This window comes from Haliotis rubra, unplaced genomic scaffold (assembly GCF_003918875.1).
Source record: "Haliotis rubra isolate DU_JTF1 unplaced genomic scaffold, ASM391887v1 Scf1145, whole genome shotgun sequence".
NCBI classification, from domain to species: domain Eukaryota; kingdom Metazoa; phylum Mollusca; class Gastropoda; order Lepetellida; family Haliotidae; genus Haliotis; species Haliotis rubra.
Window position 1 is genome coordinate 84,067 of NW_025765054.1, and position 20,996 is coordinate 105,062.

A 20,996-nucleotide genomic window follows, 5' to 3' on the forward strand; every position below is an offset into this window, starting at 1 on the left:
AAACCTGATTCTCAGCCTCTGGTTCATTGATGACCTCAAAGTAGGGCGGTATCTGACCTTGTGTGTAGTCATAAACTCCTTGCACCATTAACATAATGAACTCTGCAGCAGCATCGACGTTGTTTGGGAAAAGACCTTGATGTTCTGACTGATTTATCCAGTTTGGCCAGCTACGAGCTGGAAGATATGAATGAACAACACATGAATGCATACTGTTGCAGTGATGTTCTCCTTTTCATAGAAATATGCCAATCCATTTAAATTAGATCGTTTTATTTCAAGACACTTGTCTCTTTTGTTGAATGTAAGAATTTAGACAAATGTTCACTAGAACCATTCTCAAACTTGTTTACAGAATTCTGTGAAGCTAAACTTACTTTACAGTCGCAATAAATGCACCATAGATATTAACATACATAAATTTTACATTTGATTGTGAAATAACATCGAGTTCGAAATGTTGTTTCCATGTACATCTTTGAATGGAAGCATATTGTAATTGCATAACTTTAACAGAAAGAGAAAACCCCGGCGTCTAAGTTTCTAGAATTTGTATTGCAGAAATGCGTTGCTCAGGGTTATGTGGGTCTAATTCCCACATTCGCTCGTAGAATGTTCTTTCTTTTGTCAGTTCAATACACATATTCGTATTTGTAAACACCAAGCATCAGTCAATAGGCTACGCCATATATATTACATATAAGTTCTGCTAATGACTTGTTTTCAGGGTGCACTTACATTTTGTCTCCATGATCATTTCGTTCTTGTAACCACTTTTAATGTTTGCAACATACGAGGAGAATAGTTCCTGCTGCCTGGTGACATTCTTCAGCTAGTTCGGGTCTGGGTAGCCACTACGGTTAGGGTCCTGTGGCCACTACAACATAAACAATTTCCAGTTAGTGTTTATATAGATGATTACGTGTCACTAACAATTAGGTAAAATTTTATTATTGGTAATACTAGTATAAATAATAAATTAACCGTTTTTAAACAAAATTGTCTGAATGACAAAAGATTCTCATTATGTTACTTATTCACAAACAATCTAGTTTAATTCAAACAACACTACACTACCTAATAACCAGCCCTGATATGATCAGTGACTATCCCACAGTTGATGACTATTCAAGTAACAAAGAAACGATGCATTTCATTGCCAATATCTAGATCTAAACGGGCAATGGTCATGTTTTGTTCTGGTTAGATACAGCAAATCTGATTCAACATCTCGTTCTGCGAATGTTGCATACACGCATACATAGGAACAAAAGTCTCACATCTTGAAAGAGATTATCATTTAAATCTCTGTTCAACCAGCGTCCGCTGTCAGTCCGAATACTACGACAACTTGGTATCAGGGATTCATGTTCCAGACCATTGTGCTTGCTCCATCTGTCAGGTTCATAGCGAAGATTACCTCCCTTTGCCAGCCACTGAGGATAGATTGTCACAGTCGTGTTACTGTATACATTGATGATTGAAAGGCTCAAAATGAAAACAACTGGCGTCCATTCCATTTTGCCTGATTTGTAGCATTTCCCAACAAAGGTCATAACTCGTTCAGTTGGAAGAGGCTGTGTCTTATAGCTCAGACGTTTGCCGCTGATAAGGTATCGTTGACCTTAATACAGCTACACCACACTGTTGGAACGTGATCAGTTTGTTATTTCTCCTTTGACATATAGAGATAGATTGAAAGATATATAGATAACAATATACATGTAGTTCAACAAGAGAACGTGAACAAACATTATCTCAATGCCTCAACGCGTGAATAGTATTGTCAAAAATCAAAACTAATTTTGAAACGTGAAACGATTAAAAACTGCAGTATCCCAGCTATATGGTTGGGTCTGATGTGAATACAGTGATTGAGGTCATGAGTTTGAAGATCAGGGTGTTACGGCGGTAAACCACTTCGCCTTCTTTTTCGAATGATTGGTGGCCGGTGCTGAAGTGGACCTTTGTGATTGAATTGGGCTGAATTTCATCTAAGAACCAGACGTAGATTCAGTGACTGGGCCAATAGTTTTAAGGGCGGAAGCTAAAGAAATAGTTTTTTTGTGACTTGATCCTAATGACTTCAGTCTGACATGCAGAAGTGACACTGCTACAGAGTGGAATATGTGATAGACTGATTGAAGTTGAAGACTGATTTGTCACTCACATTTGGGATCAAGGTGTAAAATCAGGATCTGGATGAAGTAGCATGTGGGCCTTTACAGTTTGCGCATCAGCCCGATTCAATCACAAACGTCCACTTCAGCACCGGCCACCAATCATTCGAAAAAGAGTTGAGTTGAGTTGGGCTTTACGTCACATCGAGATTAAGTCTGCATTAATAAACATATATTCGAAAAAAAAGAAAGGGAGAGATGCATATAGTGACAAACATCTTTTGAAACTTTCTTTAACCTCTAGATACGGGGGTTACTCAGTCCTCACAGGGCATTCACGAGACAGATTTCCCATTGACTCAACTGTCCCTTATAACACTATGGAATTGCAGAGGGCTTAAACTATCTTCTATGAAATACAATTATTGATACAGGTTTTTTCAGTCATCAGCATTATGTCTCCAAGAGACACATCTGAAGACATCAGACACCCTTAGTTTAAGTTAGTATAAAGACCATCACTCATTCTCTCCTCCAGTAGATACAACATCTGTAGGTGCTTCTGTTTTGGTACGGGAGGGTAACATACATGACCCTGTCGCTCTTAACACTAATCTTCAAACTGTAGCTGTTCGTCTGACTCTGCTCATTGCGTTGACACTGCGCAGCTTGTGTATCGCTCCCTCTTTTGGTATCCTTGAGGAATTCATTTCTAGTGAATATCATACTAGGTATTTCAACGATGATTCAACCACCTATTTACATATAGCCACTGTAGCATATTCTGCCCTATAGCTGGCACTCACCGATCCCACCTTATATAATGAATTTGAATGAGTAGTCCAAGATGACCTATATGGGAGCGATCACTTCCCTACCATTCTCAAAACGCTTAACCCTGGTGATGATCCATCTTTATCAAGAAGGAACGTCAACAAGGCTGATTGGTCATTATATGAGACTCTATGCACTTATCACTTACAACAGCAAAGAAACAAAAGAAGCAGAAATCTTGAAGGAACTATGCTTCCAAAGTAAATTCGCGTACACCCATGTCAAAGGTGTAGAACGAGATACAGAGGATAAACGGCAAAGGTTCAAAATCTACCGTTCACCATCTGCAGGATGGTGCCAATTTATTAACTGATGAAGCTGACATTGTCAATAAACTTTGTGAAACACTCGCCAAGCATTCTTTGTCATCAACGTATGTGCCTGACATCAGTAAATGTTCCACCTTTGTGTCATACTGTCATAATACCTAAGCCTGGCTGGGATCGTACTGATCCTTGTTATTACAGACCAATATATTTATGTCTGTAAAACCATGGATAATAAATATTAGTGAGTGAGTAAAGGTTTATAGTCACATCGGCAATATTTCAGCCATATAGTGATTTAAAAAGTTATAATTTGATAATAAAGGGGCAAAAAAACTTTTCTACGAAGGACACTAAAATAACCATATTATCACAGGTACAAACGTAAAACCAGTAATTAAATCTAAAACATTTTTATTATTGAGGGCAACACAATATAAAACCAGGCTATATATCACCAACAACTCAAGGTTGATCACCATACTAGGGACCATGGTGACTTATGGTACCTTTGCTACCTGCATGGCCCCTAGTTGGATTTACACCATCCCTTCAGCCGCTGGCGATTGTAGGAAAATTTAGCCCTAATTTAAAAGAACAAAAATACTAAGTTTAAATATCTTATAAGCTTAAAGTTAGCTTTGAAAGTTTGGGGACTTACTTACCCTCTCAGGAGGATAGTAATTTTTCGTCACTTCAACCCCCTTTCAGGGTACAGCCACTAAAATCTCAGTTACTAATCCAAGTGAGTTAATTTAGTTTTTTTTTACGCCATACTCAGCAATATTACAGCTATATGGAGGCGGTCTGTAAATAATCGCCATGGTCCCTAGCATGGTGATCAGCCTGCAGTTGCTGGCGATATATAGCCCATTTTTACATTGTATTGTTCAAAAATAGTTTTTACTTTTAAAGATATATGCTAGCTAGTTTTAACTCATTTTGTGATAATCTAGTAATTTTACTGTCCTTCATTCCAGGGTTTTATATATTATATGTGAGAACTAGTTTTAGTCAAGATATGGCTGAAATATTGCCAATGTGACTTTAAATTTTAACTCACTCACTTACTATGTATAACAATTAAATGTTCTCGTCACGATATGGCTGAAATATTGCCGATGTGACGATAAATTATAACTCGCTCACTAACTCACTCACTGTAAATAATCGAGTCTGGACCAGACAATCCAGTGATTAACACTGTTACGGTTAATAATTGCCGTGCCAAAAGGTATAAGATTCCCCTTTGAACCAGCAAAATATAACACAGACAAGTCTAAAATATTCAATAATATATTGAGCAAACAATGATCAAGCTACAATGAATGGCAATTCAGATATTTAGTACAATGCAATTGAGTCACAAATCTAAAGTAATGGGTCACAAATATAAAATATCAACTCACCACGAGCCTTGGTAATTACAGTGAGAGCAGATATTCTAAATGAAGCTTGTTTATAATGAGAGCAGTAGTCAGGCAGTCACTCTTGAATGTAGGTCAGCTAGACGAAGGCAGACATATGTAACGGTAGGCACAACTCCAGTGATATGAAAAGTCCCGTGTAATTCCGTGTGTTAGTCCCCGTGTGTGTCAACACAACAACCAGCCTTTATATATACATAAAGGTCTAGAACATTCTTTATCCACTGAAAACTTTATGGAAATCTGTGGAACCAACGACCGATCAAAAAATCAAATATAGCCAAGGGAGGCAACTCTGGAGCGCTATCATAAAGGCGTACCGCTAAAAATAATATTCCCATTGACCATATATGGTGCGAAATGTGACCCACACCCGCACTCAAAACTTTAAACATTGTGACCCATAAGAGCTATGACCTAACCAATGATTTTACAAATCACAAAAACACACTCTTGTAACAACAGCATGGGCATCGATCTACGCAACTGGGAACCGATGACATGTGTCAACCAAGTCAGCGAAACTGACCATCCGATCCCGTTAGTCGCCTCTTACGACAAGCATTGGTTATTGAAGATCAATTCTAACCCGCATCTTACTAATCTAAGCTGCCAATAATAAAATATTTATCTATTTACAAACTATTCATCAAAATTTCAATTCTAGTTCAATGAAATGAAAATTAACAGTACTAAAAAGATTCTTAACAGTTTTTACATTGAAATACTTATCCCTTGTGATGGAAAAATAATAAATATGAATTCGGTATCTGTAAACCAATACCTTAATTACAAATATACTTGTTTCCGGAATAGTCGCAATAGTCGAAGAACTACTGATCCTTTAGTACGATCGGAATCATGTGTTAAAATACCATAGTATCTAAACAACACGTCGTTTCAATTTATGCAATTTATAACTACCTAGAAACACAGCATGTTAGAGGAGTTACATGAGTTTGGTTTGAAAGATAAGTTTTGGATGCCAATTTCTTCTTTATTGTATACACAACGTTTCTGGGTTGTTCCTTGCCCCTTCGTCAGGTGAATAAAGGGGCAAGGAAAAACCCGGAAACGTTGTGTATACAATAAAGAAGAAGTTGACATCCACAATATTTTGTTGAATACCAACTTCTATGCCATCTCAAGAACCTTATGAGAGGTAATTTGTTATCACAGGTTTTGACAAGAGATTTCCATTCCGAGTAGGGTTAACCCTGTCTGATCATTACAACAGGATCAGGGTGTTCCACAAGGCAGCTCGTTGTCTGTCACATTATTTAGCATTTAAATAAATAGTCTTTGACAGGTTTCAACTGATGGATCAATTTTCGTTGATGATTTAAATGTTTCTTATCCAGCATCGTGTGTGACGATCAATGTTCATTACTGTCTTTATCGCTGCTCTTATATTGTATTAAATTTGAATCTTGTACTGCGTCTCTATTTCGTACTGCCATAGTGGTACCTTTGCTCTTTATTTGTGAACTTTGTTTTAGAATACACCCGTGAAGGTCCGGGTTAGAATTCGTCTTCAGTAACCAATGCTTGTAAGAGGCGACTAACGGGATCGGGTGGTCAGGCTTGCTGACTTGGTTGACACATGTCATCGAACCCCACCGTGCAGATCGATGCTCATACTGTTGATCACTGGATTGTCTGGTCCAGACTCGATTATTTACAGACCTCCGCTATATAGCTGGAATATTGCTGAGTGCGGCGTAGAACTAAATTCACTTACTCACTCATTTTAGAATAAGTTGTCAGTGAACTTTTACGTGTTGTTAGTTGGTTTCACCCCTAGTGCTTTTACGTTTTTTTTTCGACTTGGGACGCAACCCTAACGGAAAGAAAATGCCAGATAAAAGTGTGAGTAGATCATATACCGATTATACCAATACAGCCTTGCTAATCTCACACGGATGGTCCTTTGGTGACTAGCTTGTTCGAATAATTCCAATCAAGCCAAAAGACCTTGACATGGTCTAACACGAGTATTAACACATGCGTATTCGCGATACGGTTCAAGTTCATATCTCTCCTCCAAACACAATTTCATGGAAATTTTGGCTGACCTTCACTTTACCGTTCCACTTATGTTTGTCTACGATAAGAAACAGCAGCTGGTATGTATGTGTGTTGATAGGGTAGCTTAGATGTGCAAGTCACTGTGTCACTCTACAACGATGAGCTGTATATACCTTCACGGTTTATCTCTGACAAACACATTCTTCAAAGCTTACATATTTCTGCCAAGTGCAAAATATAAATTCAAAATACCAGCACTGACAATTGTGTTTTTCCCGATCCTCCAAACGCCAAAGCAATAAATTATACCTCACCTGAATCACCTGCAGCTGAGTTTTGCGTGTGAGCTGAGTGTTTGAACGCTTTGGACAGTGGTTTGATTATATAAATCGATTGTATTATACTGTAAATGTGAATAGGTCGGTTCCACTTTGAAGTCAGCTTTCCGTATGGAGATTTTGCGTCCGAAATAGATAGTCATATTCAGATAAAAACTAATATGTGTATGCCATAATCAACAATTTGTCAACGACTTAGTTTGTGCCCGCTTCCTGTGTTTTTATAAAAATATTTATTTTTATATGTATAATGGATATCATAGATTTCTGGAATGTGAAGCATATTCAGTGTTTTTGTCATTATCATGTAAATCTATTAACGTAGCTTTAACCAATGTGTTTGTTATTCAGCTTCTAAATGTCACTTGGCAAAGTCCATTGTTAGACTTTTAACAGTCGACACTGCTTTCTTATGAAACGTGTTGTTTCTTTTTGATAACTATTGTGTTGACACAAACCTTCATACTTCTTCATCGATCTATATTGGGTGACGTAGTAGTCCACACAGCCAATATTAAGCGCTACCAAGTGCTGTTTCTACTGCCTTCTAGACACATGACGTTTGTGTGAGGCTTGTCACAGACTATGTATTGATACAAATATGTATTTGATTGACCATACGCAAATGTTCTTTTAGATAGTTGCGATTAACGTGATTTAGTAACAAATGCAGAACTCGTACTTTTGTTTAGCTCACATTAATGTCATTTGGGAATATGTTTCATATTTCTATGATATTAACTTTATGTCAAACTTGAATGTGCCTCGATGTTGAAGAACTTAATTTGGCAAAGGTAATAAGTGACTGACACAACGATAGGCTCTATTGGAAGACTGACTTCCCGGAATTCTCATTCTTCCACTACACGAATATCAAAACTCATGTAGCTTTCAAAACTAGCGTTGGTTTTTCACAACTATTGATTCCTCATCAAAGAGAGACGTATTGTCTTAGCACTATGTATTCATTTATCATGACGTATTTCTCTCGAGGTATTTTTTAATGGCAAGAAATCATAATCACCTTATTAATTGATATCAATAAGGGAAGAACGATTTTGCGATTAAGCCTATTATAATATCAACGCTTGGATGTGTGAACAGGGGAACTAGATCGGAATTAAGACGAAGTACGAGTCCAAACTTCTTTAGCTGGCTATACAATTCACGATAAACAAAGGCCTCAATGACCTGATTTTCCGGCTAAAACATTAATGAGATGAGTGGATTTCCATCTCAACCTGCTCGTGATCGTCCTTTCAACAGCAGCTGGAATGCCGAACTGACTGACCGTATAGATGTTAACATGTGTATGCAGTTAAAGACAACAATGGGCAGAAGAAGAGACAATGGCATTGATGGCAACTTATTGGCAAACACGGCCTTGGGGGTGACCAAGTAAGGTTATAAACACAGATTAATGAGACTGACTGACAAGTCAATATACAATGCAGTGGTGTTGAAGATTAAGAATGGAGATCTGTGACATAAAAAAACAATATGTATTTGCTATATAGTAGATGGCTTTGGAATTAAATATGTATTGGGCAATGGCTCTCCTAAATCAGTCGATATGACAATAATACTTTAACAGTTCATACATGATTATTCAGCATAAACTAACTTTGTGTGACCTTGCAAACTAAGAATTTAGAATTAAAAAATGTTTCAAACGATTTCTGGAACCTCACAAATTCACTTAAATAGAACAAATGCATTTTCGGATTATATGGCGAAATGTTTCTGGGATACATTTTCATCCTTTTCTATATTTTCGTCTTAGGATATATGACTTTTTAAATACAAATTTAAGTAATATAACTTCAAGCAACATTTATAAAAAGAAATCAGTCGAGGAGCACACACAAATTATATGTATAATACGCTTTATGAAACCTGTCTTAAATAAATGATGCAGTTTGGAATGAATCCGTTTACTTACAGTTCCTCGGTGGTCACTAACCAGTCAGCCGAGAGAACTGATGCAACAGTGAGTAAGTGCGTAGTTTTACGCCGCACTCAGCAATATTCCAGCTATATGGCGGCGGTCTGCAAATAATCGAGTCTGGACCAGACAATCCAGTGATCAAAAGCATGAGCATAGATCTGCGCAATTTGGAACCGATGACATGTGCCAACCAAGCCAGCGAGCCTGACCACCGATCCCGTTAGTCGCCTCTTACCACAAGCATGGACTTCTGTAGATCAATATTCTAACCCAGACTGATGCAAGAGTATTCGTCCCTCGCTTTCTTCAGTACTAAAAGCTTATCGATTGAGTGAGTGAATGTTGCTTAACGCCGCATCAGCAATGTTGCAGCAATTCGCAGTGAAACAAGCGTGTCAAGCTCGATCTCAATTGTGCAGAAAAAATGTTCCTTATGCCATGGCTACACCTGCATGATTTCCTTTCATATCCGGTTAAAAAACACAAGTATCGGCACAAAATGTAAGTGGAACTTTGAAGCTTCGTCTCCCTAACAAAACAACAAAGAGATGATAAACTTCACACCAACCTTTATTTAGTCAAATCAAGTTCTGTTATTTATATTTAGTCAAATCAAGTTCTGTAAGAATTGTTATCATTTATTGTCAGATTGGACAAGTTTGGCAGTGACAAGGGCTACGGAAGTCACATGTCCGTTCCCGTCCTTGTTGGAGAAGTTAACTTGGACCGTGATAGAAGTGGAGTTCAGCAAGGTGGAAGCGACAACACACTCCCATACATCCATGTAGTTGAAGATTTTACTGTTATTTTTATCTGAGTCAAACAGCTTGTAAAAGAAGTTAATAGGTTCGTTGTTGAAGATAACAGATGACAGACTGTTTGTTTGATTCATTGGAAGACTTGTCGAGATTCGCAGTCTTGCGCTATAGAATTGCTCTTTTGGCAGTGGTACGGTTGTCATAGCGGTGCCGTTCGTGATGGGAATTATAATATCACTGCCGTAGTACGTAGTTTCATTGAATGTGACTTTAGGTAATTGATCTGAGGTCGTCTTAAATGTATAGCGACAGGTCGCTTCAGGTAGCAGTTTAACAGTTCCCCCAGTGTTACTGATGTCAAACGGTTCATTCAAAGTGATGACTGGATACCAGTCGTCCTTGATGGTGATGCAGGTAGCTTCGCCAGTGGTTGGTGTTATCCAATCGTCTTGAAAAATTAGCTTGACTGTCTGTGATTGTGTGGAATAGCTGTGTAAAAGAACGACGGTTTCGTTACGCGAGGAACTTGACAGTACTAATGGTGACACAGTTCGTTCCTGTCCGTCACACTGGCTGGCAGTTCTGATGAAGGAATACTCTGACGTGAAGTTGTACCAAAATGTGAAGACATCGGCAATCCGTGCGGCCTTTCCTTGGCGGGTGAAAAGTGACCAGTTAAACCCATCAGATCCGCGGTGTTGTTTAGAGGGTAAAAGAAACACCACCGTTCTGTCAATGTATTCTCTGAGACCAAGTTGGGTGAATCTGTGCGCATTTGCTTGGTATATTGTTGAAAAGTCTACAATGCCAGATGGAGCACTTTTGCTAATTCCTGATACTCCCCCGCGACCATATTCACTGATAATAAGAGGCATAATCCTTCCCGTCTTTTGATGGATATAGTTTTCAATCAGGTCGACAAATGCTACCAGACGTGCTTCATTTATGCCAGTAAACTGGTGGGACTTGCCCGTAACATTAAGGGAGTTGTAAGAATGAAACGAAAACACGTCTAAACGGTCTAGAGTGATGTCCATGAATGCTACCAGTTTTGTCCAGAACGAAAAGTCTTTCCTATCGACCACTGTATTATATCCTGTAATTGTCGGACCAACAACTTTGATGTTAAACCTGGAATGGAGTTTATCGGCAACTGATTTGTGGAAGTTGGCGACAGTGTTGGTGAAATTCATGATGTCCCCTTTAACATCTGGTTCATTGACGACCTCGAAGTATGGCGGTATCTGACCGTTTGTGTAGTCATACACTCCTTGCACCATCAATGTTATAAACTCTGAAGCAGCATCGATGCTGTTGGGGAATTGACCCTTATGGTCGGACTGGTTCATCCAGGTCGGCCAGTTATGAGCTAAAATCAAAAAACAAAATGGAGCATGAGTGAGTGAGTGAGTTAAGATTTTAAGTCACATCGGCAATATAGAGGTATAGATTTATAATGATTAAAAATTAAATTATAAACACCTGTCAACAAGGACAATTAAACTACTAGATTATCACGGATATATATTTAAAACTAGTAATTAAATCTAAAATTGTTTAATTATAGAGGACGATACAATATAAAAACGGACTATAGATCGCCAACAACTGAAGGTAGATCACCATACTAGGGACCATGGGGACTTACAGTACCTTTGCTACCTGCGTGGACCCTAGTTGGATTTACATCATCTCTTCAGCCGCTGGCGATTGTAAGAATGTCAGCCAAAATTCAAATAACAAGAATACTACGTTTAAAAAACCTGGTAAGTTTAAATTGACTTAGAATTGTTTTGGGACTTATACGTACCAAAATGGAGCATGAACTATATATACCTTCCTATTAGAATGTACACATGTTTTTCAATTTTGGAGACAAGACTTCTCTTTGTCTTGAAGAAGATACAGGATGGTTATCTTTTGTGGGAATATATTTAATTGCTTCTATTCACTTCAGTTGCCATCAAAGCAGCCTCAAGGGAATCAGTCTGCATAAACATGACACCAACAGGTACGATACGAGTACACCTCAGCCAGTTTTCGACTACAGATTGCCAAAGGATCAGGATCGAAATTTAAAATCATTACATGTTATATTTCATTAACACGTCACCTCACATACGTCACCTCTTCACACAGCTGCAATACTGATGAGTGCAGCAACACAATATTACGGTTGCTTGTCTATCCAACGCCTTACCTCTTTGATTCAAAGAGGGTAGCCTAGTGGTTTAAGCGTTCGCTCGTCACCCCGAAGGCCCGTGTTCGATTCCCCACATGGGTACAATGTGTGAAGCCCAAATTCAGGTGTCCCCCGTCGTGATATTGCTGGAATATTGCTAAAAGCGGCTTAAAACTCTTCCAATTTGTTAAAACTTGTTTTCATATTATTATTGTGGAAGACATAGAAATATTAATTCCCTGAGTCATGTTAACAATCTAGTGGTAGCTCTAGTTTCTGAAATCTCTTACCTCTCGCCATCATGATCATATCATTCTCATAACCATGGTTAATGTTAGCCAGGTACATAGAAAACATTTCCTGTTGCCTGCTGACGTTCTTCAGGTAGTTGGGATCTGGGTAGCCGCTGTGGTGTGCGTCCTCTGGCCACTAAAATAGACTTTCACACATGTACACATCTTGCAACCACTGTTAACTTTAGCAAGCTGTTGAATCCTGTTATTGTAGCCGCTATGGTGTACGTCGTCTTGACACCAGAATCATTTAGCTATTTGCATAGTATCAGTTTATTGCTTCTTTGACAGATTTTGTCAGTGCGAAAATATGCAGCCACAATACCGTCCAGCTGTGGCTGTGTCCATTGTGACGGACAATTTTATTTTTGATATACATGTTGTAATTGATCACTTATTTACGACATTGTATGGTGTATAACAGGAAAAGTTCCATTAAATAGTGGTTCACTTGTCCATGTTTAAACGTAAGAGGCGACTAACGGGATCGGGTGGTCAGGCTCGCTGACTTGGTTGACACATGTCATCGGTTTCCAACTGCGCAGATCGATGCTCATGCTGTTGATCACTGACTTGTCTGGTCCAGACTCGATTATTTACAGACCGCCGCCAGATAGCTGGAATTTGGCTGAGTGAGGCGTTAAACTAAAGTCACTCACTCCATGTTTAAACTATTCACAAAAAAGTATACATGGTGGCCTTCTCCATATCAGACTGGAGTAATTTCTGTGCACGTGTCTGTAGTTACACGACCAAGGGCCATCCAGTAATATGTGTCCGTTAAGTAAAGTATTAGATTGTGCCAATAACCGTAGCTTGGACATCATACTTTGACGTCATAATCTTCTTAAAGCTATAACTAGACACTAATGTCTGTTACAATCAAGTTTCTTACACTTTTTAGAACAAATACATATAAATTACAAAGACCAAAAACACCCCACAACAACAAAGAAAAAAGAGAATACAACTGAATAGAAAATCTCACGTTTGGGAAGAGTCGATTGCCATAATCTGGGTGTATCCAACGCCCGCTGTCAGTCCCAAGGCTCCGACAGTTTGGAATAAGGGATTCCCGTTCCAGGCCATTATGCTTGTTCCACCTGTTACTCTCGTAACGAACACTACTTCCCTGTGCCAGCCACTGAGGGTAGATCGTTACAGTTGTGTCACTGTAAACACTGTATATTGTCAGGCACAGGGTGAGAAAGACCAGTGTTAAGTTCATTGTTGCAGGAATGTTATGGACCCTCACAAAGAAATATAGTGCATTTATGGTAAGGATTCGAGGAAATTATCTTTGACCTTGACGTTCTTGAGATGTTTGCACATGATAAGAACATGAAATGTAGATCATGATATGAGAACATGCATGTAGGTGTGTTGATAGGATAGTCTTCAGGTAAGTGCATGTCACTCTTACTCAGCAAACAATACATACTGGCCTTGTTTTCAAAATATATGCACTTTAAATATAATGATTTACAGTACGTGATGATGAGTCTTTTTCATTATGTTTCAAAGATCCGTGGGTTAGTTGAAAGACTTTTATTGTACAACGACGGAGTACGACCTTATAGACAATATATATCACAGGATTGTCTGGCCAGATTTGAACATTTAGAGATAGCAGTGATTTTGATGGACTCTTGCTGAGAGTGGCGTTAAATACCACAGATACAAAGCCTCCAACCTAATTCCAGTGAAGTGAAGATTATTATAAATGTCTCCATGTTACGGAGCAGAGACCCTATACTAGGTCGGTCATATCCATGATCCTGCAATACAGTATTTGGAAATAAACGAAAACACAAACACCATTTGATAATAAAAGTGTTTTAAAGGTAAGTCGTTTTCCGGGAGATATCTTGCAGACATCAGACATACTTCGTGACGTCTATCATAGATCTGAAAAGTTTTAGAATTACGAATCATTCATGAGTCCTACTAATATTACATTTTCTCCGTTCATCTATTCGAATGTTGTGTGAGGGCTTCTTCTATGGCTTGTTTGTTTGGCGCTTTGGTAAGCAGTTTTGCATTTATCACACGTAAGTCTGTTCCCTGGTTTTGATCAGGCAACAAAAGTGACCTTTACAGTTAATCAAATTATGTAAAGCTTATGTTACTGTGTCCTGTTCTAACTTGGATCCAGATTGGATTGAACCGTAGTATTGGTGTTCTTTTAAATTTCGGCTAAAGTTTTCCTACAATCGCCAGCGGCTGAAGGGATGGTGTAAATCCAACTAGGGTCCATGTAGGTAGCAAAGGCACTGTAAGTCCCCTTTGTCACTAGTATGGTGATATACCTTCAGTTGCTGGCGATCTATAGCCCGTTTTTATACTGTATTGTCCTAATTTGAATTCCAATTTTAGAGAGAAATGTTTTATTCCTTGATACTGTGATTTTCTAGTTGGTCTTACTGACCTTCGATCACAGGTTTATAATTTACTTGTACTTATGGTGAATTCTAAACTTGTTTTAGTCATGATATGGCTGAAATACTGCCGATGTCACTGTAAATCTTAACTCACTCACTCACTCACTCACCCAAGTGGGATTTAAGTCTAGAAGTATCAATACTGAATTATGGAAACATAAGTTCTTTTAACCTAGCAGAGTATCACAAAATATACCTTTGTCACTAGCCATTTTGCTTTGCATCGGGGACCCGTAAAGGCCCGGGTTAGAATTGGTCTTCAGTAACCCATGCTTGTCAAAAGAGGCGACTAACGGGATTGGATGGTCAGGCTCGCCCACTTGGTTGACACATGTCATCGTATCCCAGCTGAATAGATTGATGTTCATGCTGTTGATCACTGAATTGTCTGGTCCAGACTCGAGTATTACAGGCCGTCGCCATATAGCTCGACTGTTGCTGAGTGCTGCGTTAAACAATTAAGCAACCAACCAACTTTGTATCGGGTTTGATGGTAACTCCAATACCTTAGCTTACGATCGTTGTAGGGCTAAGGTCGTTTGCTGAACGTGGACATGGCCAGTTTCCTTGCTCGTTAAGGTATAAGAAAATCCTACTCTGACGAAGGATTCTCCTAATTCGACTTTTATGTAAACGGTAATTCTTCGTTGACAAGGACTTTCACAGCACGTATGGAATATAATTCTGGGATGTGTCTGGGATTGTGTTCAGTATTCTTAGTTTATGCCTGCTTTATGACAGTACAAACTCAATTCAAAGGGAAATGTACATCTGTGCACCTGAGCCCGAACACTATCTACTAAATGATAGATGACTTTGATAGATGTTTGATCTTTGTGGTCATCCCGTTAGTCGCCTCTTACGACAAGGATGGGTTGCTGAAGACCAGTTCCAACCCGGATCTTAACGGGTCACCAATATTATGACTTCAAATCAGATGAGAAACGTTCGCTCTGACAAGGGCTATGATATGCAGGCTAATGCAGGCTGGTATAAGTGTAGCATTCAAACTCATTGAGACACATTGCCAAAATGTATTCAAAGATGTCAAATTTGAGGATTATCAGGACTCGAGCTTGCCTGTGACAAGAGCAACTGAAGAAACATATCCTGTTGTCATGTTGTTTAGGAAGTTGACCTGTACCTGGTTAGCCCCAGTGACAAACATGGAGGTAGGGACTGCAAACTCCCAAACCTCCCAAAAGGTGGTGCAATTAAACTTGTCAGAATCATACAGTTTGTAAAACGAGTTCAGGCGGTGGTTGTTAAAGGTAAGATACGATACGCTGTTTGTAACATTGGTTGGCCAGCTGGTTGAAACTCTCATTCTTGCACTGTAATACTGGCCTTTCGGTAGTTTTATTTCTGTCAAAGCCAAGTTGCCCTTTACTGGTATAAGTGTATCGGCGCCGTAGAATGTGGTTTCGTTGAGTGTGACTCTAGGTAGCTGGTTTGAGGTGGTCTTGAATGTAAAGTGACATGTTGCCTCAGGGGGAAGTTCGAGAATTCCCTTTGTCTTCTGGATGTCGAAGGGTGTATTGAAGGTCATGATCGGATACCAGTTGTCTTTGATGGTGATACAAGTAGCTTGTCCAGTAGTTGCTTTCATCCAGTCGTCTTGAAATACTAACTGGACATTTTGTGTTTTCTGAGAATAGCTATGCAAGAGAACGACAGTTTCATTATGCAAGCAACTGGACATTACTAATGGTGACACTGCTCGTTCCTCTCCGTCATATTGGCTGGTAGTTCTGATAAAGGAGTAGTCTGGAGTGAATTTGTACCAAAACTTGTAGACGTCAGCAATACGTGTAGCGTTTCCTTGTTGGGTGAAAAGTGACCAGTTGAGACTATCATGTTCACTGGCTAAAAGAAACACCACTGTTCTGTCAATGTATTCCCTGAGACTTAGTTGGGTAAATCTGTGGGCATTGCAGTGGTATATTGTTGAAAAGTCTACTATACCCGATGGAGCAAATTTGTCAATTCCCAGCACAATATCGCGACCATACTCGGTGATAACAAGGGGGACCTGCTTCCCTGTTCTACGAGAGGCATAACCTTCCACAAGGTCGACAAATGCTACCAGACGTGCTTCATTCATTCCAGTAAGATTGTGAGATTTCCCCGACACGATCAGTGAGTTGTACGAATGGAAGGAAAATTCATCCAGATAGCCTTGTGTGTGGTCCATGAAATAGGCCACGTTTTTCCAATACGAAAAGTCGTTTCTATCTGCCAACCCAGTTTCTCCGTCAAGTGTAGGACCATTTACCTTGATGTTAAATCGAGCATGGAGTTTCTCAGCAACTAACTTGTGGAAGATGGCAACAGTAGTAAAATTCCAGATGTAAAACTTAGCGTCCGGTTCATTTATTGGCTCAAAGTAGGGTGGGATCTCTCCATTGGTGTAGTCATATACTCCTTGCACCATCAACATTATGAACTCTGAAGCAGCATCAATGTTGTTAGGGAACTGACCATCATGTTCTGACTGATTTATCCAACTAGGCCAGTTATGAGCTAAAATCAACAAAATACGGAACATGAAATTAACATAAAAACATATTTCTGCTTTCAATATAATATGCACATTCCTGTTTGATATAATTTCATCCTACGAAAATTCATTTTCTCCATTACTGAGTGCCTTGTTTGGAAACCTGCATGATTGCTTAAGTTGGTTTTAACAACATTTTAACAGTATTCCTGTTCTTCATGGCGTGTCAGATTCATATCAGAGGAGATTCTGCATATGGCATGCACTATGTTGGTCAAATCCATAAGCACGATGTGTTGCTGATGAAAAAGGAATCGTAGTCAGGGCGAACATCGATTCGAACCAACGATGATGGGTTTCTGGCATGCCCACGGGACACTGCTCTGAAGAACCACGATTTGGCCAACCATAGATGATAACTGAATTGCTTTTAAACACTTACACGTAGCTTTAGGAAAGGATATCATTTTCATCTCACCAGGATACATGAAATTGATTCTCATGATTTGACATTCATACATTGGTATTGTTTAAGAGCCAGTGTTATACGGTTAGCAGCAATGTTTCACTCGTCATACATTGTACCTTTAGAGTCATTGAGGGGCGTGGTGATTACACCGAGGGAACTCTCCTATACAAATTCAAATATGGATTACTGTTACCGAGAGGTGGATATTACCACAATTGTCTTCATTGTCACAACAACTGCTCTTGTATTATACCGTACTTATATTAAGTATGTACTTACACACCATTTTGTACTGCCATTGTGATACCTTTGCACTGATTTGTGAACATAGTTGATTTTAGAATACAGTTGAAAACTGTTGTGTCGCATCCCATCGTTGCAGGTTGTTGAGAAAGTCAAGGGTTAACAAAATATCCCAAGGTTGACCTCACAACTGTACTTTTCGCGGTATTTTAATGGAGCGACATTGTCCGTGTACATCTCAAGGGCCCGCTAGGTGGCGCCCCTGCCACTGTCATTGAGTAAGTTCCCCTTTGCATTGATTTGTGAAAGAAGTTGATTTGAGAATACAATTGTTAATTGCATCATTTGTTTGTTGTTTGTTGGTTTAATACGTAGTTCTCCCACCGTCTGATTAACGGTAAATGTTCAGTGTCAACATGGGAATCAACATTAACAACATATATTATTATCCGTCTCGACAGTTGAGTACAATGCACCATACATGTCTGCAAACGTTTCATTTGAGACAGAGATGACTATGAATGCAGCTCTTCTAAGTTAAGTATGTTCATTGAATGTTTCTATGAAAACATGCTCACCTCTCGCCATCATGACCATTTCGTTCGTAAAACCGCTTTCGATGTTAGAAAGATAGGCGGAGAAATATTGCTGCTGTTTGGTGAAGTTCTTCAAGTAGTTGGGTTCAGGGTAACCACTACGGTTTGGGTCCTCTGGCCACTGTACGAATTGTAAATTAAGGTACCATGATAATAAAATGTCTACGTGAAGTCATGTAACTTTGTGAATAATTATTTCTTTGCTGTTCTGGACAATACGTGAGAGCTTCTTTCCCTTCAGTAAGTGAAAACATGAAAATTCACCAAACAAGAAACTAATTAATATTAATAAAGGTTGATGTGTTAATGCTCTCACAACTGCAATTACAAGACACTGATTTGCATTGATCTTTTCTAAATATCATAGTTATATTGAGGATATTAATTCAGCATTTGGCCATGACCACTCTACCATGAGAGTGTATCCGTATGGGCGTAATTGTGTGCGTGTATGCCTGTGTGTGTGCGTGTATGTCCATGTTTTTGTTCTACTTCTTACCCGTGACACACACACACACACACACACACACACACACAGACACGGAGACACACATTTATCTGTGTGCTTGTATGTGTATGTCTTTGTTTTGTGACACATGTTTTGTGACACACGTACATACATACAAGTTAACTTCCCATTCGTCTGTATTGTTGCTAGGCAAAGACTACCGACGTCACCTTTCCAAACCATCTTGACGGGGGAGAGTGAGTGAGTGATTTGAGTTTTACGCCGCACTCAGCAATATTCCAGCTATATGGCGGCGGTCTGTAAATAATCGAGTCTGGACCAGACAAGCCAGTGATCAACAGCATGAGCATCGATCTGCGCAATTGGGATACGATGACATGTGTCAACCAAGTTAGCGAGCCTGACCACCCGATCCCGTTAGTCGCCTCTTACGACAAGCATGGGTTACTCAAGGTCGATATTCTAACCCGGACCTTTAGGGGTAATCTTGACGGGGGAGAATATACGGGAATAAGTTGGAGTAGAAAACAGGTATGTGTTGCTATTATTTTAGCATTAGCATTGAGACGAGACTCAAATCTGATTTGTAATTTACATGTAGACAATATTTCAAATGGTTTCACAACGCCCACCAAGGTTGAAATCTCCTTCTGGGGAATACATTCATATCAATCTGGATTAGAGCTGGCTATGAGGTGAAACCTGCTATGAGGTGAAACAAAGGCTGAAACACGGGGCAATGTATGGAAACTGGAAGTTCACAGATAAAAGTTGCAGAGTTTAACATTGGCCTGACTTCGTACAAATGCGAGGTACGTGTTACGAAAGCCTGGTGCTGCCACGTATGTAGCATTAAGTGCTTTTAATTGAAATGTATTGTTGTTTCAAGTTTTCTTCACTCTGCTTGAATTATTCTTTTTTTCCGCTATTTTCTCTGTTCACTTCAATTAGTGTCATGTTACTTCACGGTTCTTTTTTCAAGAATTTGAAATTTCGATTATTTTTACGTTATTTAAGTTTTTTCTTGCTGCTACGATTATTTTCTCGCTGGGTCGATTATATTCTCATTTCTCATTCGATTAATATTTCGAAGATTTTTATATTATATCAAGTTTCTTTCACAAACTCGAACTTTTATATTTTTGAAAGTTGAAACAGTGAGAAAATAACTAAAGCAAACGGAAAATACTCGAAATTTCAAGTTTGTGAAAGGAACGAGTAAATAATCATGTTTTACAAAAGATTTAATGTATCTCGAATTTATTTATCAATTTGTAAATCTGTTATTAGAAACTAATATATGTTACAAGTTTGAAACAGTATACATGAGCTGGAAAGGAAAAAAATCAAATTAAATAGAAAATCTCACATCTTGGAAGAGTCGGTTACTATAATCTTCATGTATCCAGCGTCCACTGTCAGTCCCAAGGCTCCGACAGTCGGCCATTAGGGACTCCGGTTCAAGACCATTGTGCTTGTTCCACCTGTCAGTCTCATAGACAACACTACGTCCCTGTGCCAGCCACTGGGGATAAATCGTTAAAGTTGCGTCACTGTTTACACAATCTATTGCCAGGAACACGGCGAAAAAGACCAGTGTCAATTTCATTGTTGCTTGAATGGCATGTACCATCATGAAGAGTTGAAGAAATGTATGGAGTTGTGACAGCCTATATAGTCAGAATTCACAGGCATTATCTCTGGCCTTGACACTGCCGTTCTGTAAATGTGATAAGATAAAAACACTACTGTGTAGGTAGGGTGACGCAGTGGCAATAAGTGCAAGTCACTGTCCACCAACCAGCTGTATTCAGTTAACATTGAGCAATTTACAATATTTGTTGGTGACTTCCTTTCACAACCTTTGCTAAGGACACTTGAAACCACAACGAGGTGTATGAAATCACTGTACAAAGATAACTGCAACTACACTGTAATATTCATAACTTTAACTGAATAGACTAGAGGTCACAAGCAAAGTTACTCTTGTCTTTCTTTAAATAGTTTGACCTTACATTATTGAGCCTTTTTATACGATTTGACAATCAGTATTTACCACATAAAAGGTGAGATACTGAAGTAAT

The 20,996-nt window shown here is 39.0% G+C and overlaps 2 protein-coding genes across 2 annotated transcripts; both read right to left on the minus strand.

Annotated features, from left to right (window-relative positions):
- Positions 1–9,595: 9,595 nt before the first annotated feature.
- On the minus strand, positions 9,596–13,458 carry LOC124253809 (beta-porphyranase A-like). The gene is made up of 3 exons (XM_046687658.1): positions 13,183–13,458; positions 12,192–12,330; positions 9,596–11,088 (listed from the first exon to the last, which is right to left on the minus strand). The coding sequence occupies exons 1-3, from the start codon at positions 13,420–13,422 to the stop codon at positions 9,596–9,598; spliced, it is 1,872 nt and encodes a 623-aa protein (XP_046543614.1). The 5' UTR covers positions 13,423–13,458.
- Positions 13,459–15,698: 2,240 nt separating this feature from the next.
- LOC124253819 lies at positions 15,699–20,604 on the minus strand. The gene is made up of 3 exons (XM_046687668.1): positions 20,282–20,604; positions 18,426–18,564; positions 15,699–17,158 (listed from the first exon to the last, which is right to left on the minus strand). The coding sequence occupies exons 1-3, from the start codon at positions 20,546–20,548 to the stop codon at positions 15,699–15,701; spliced, it is 1,866 nt and encodes a 621-aa protein (XP_046543624.1). The 5' UTR covers positions 20,549–20,604.
- Between the last annotated feature and the right edge of the window lie 392 nt (positions 20,605–20,996).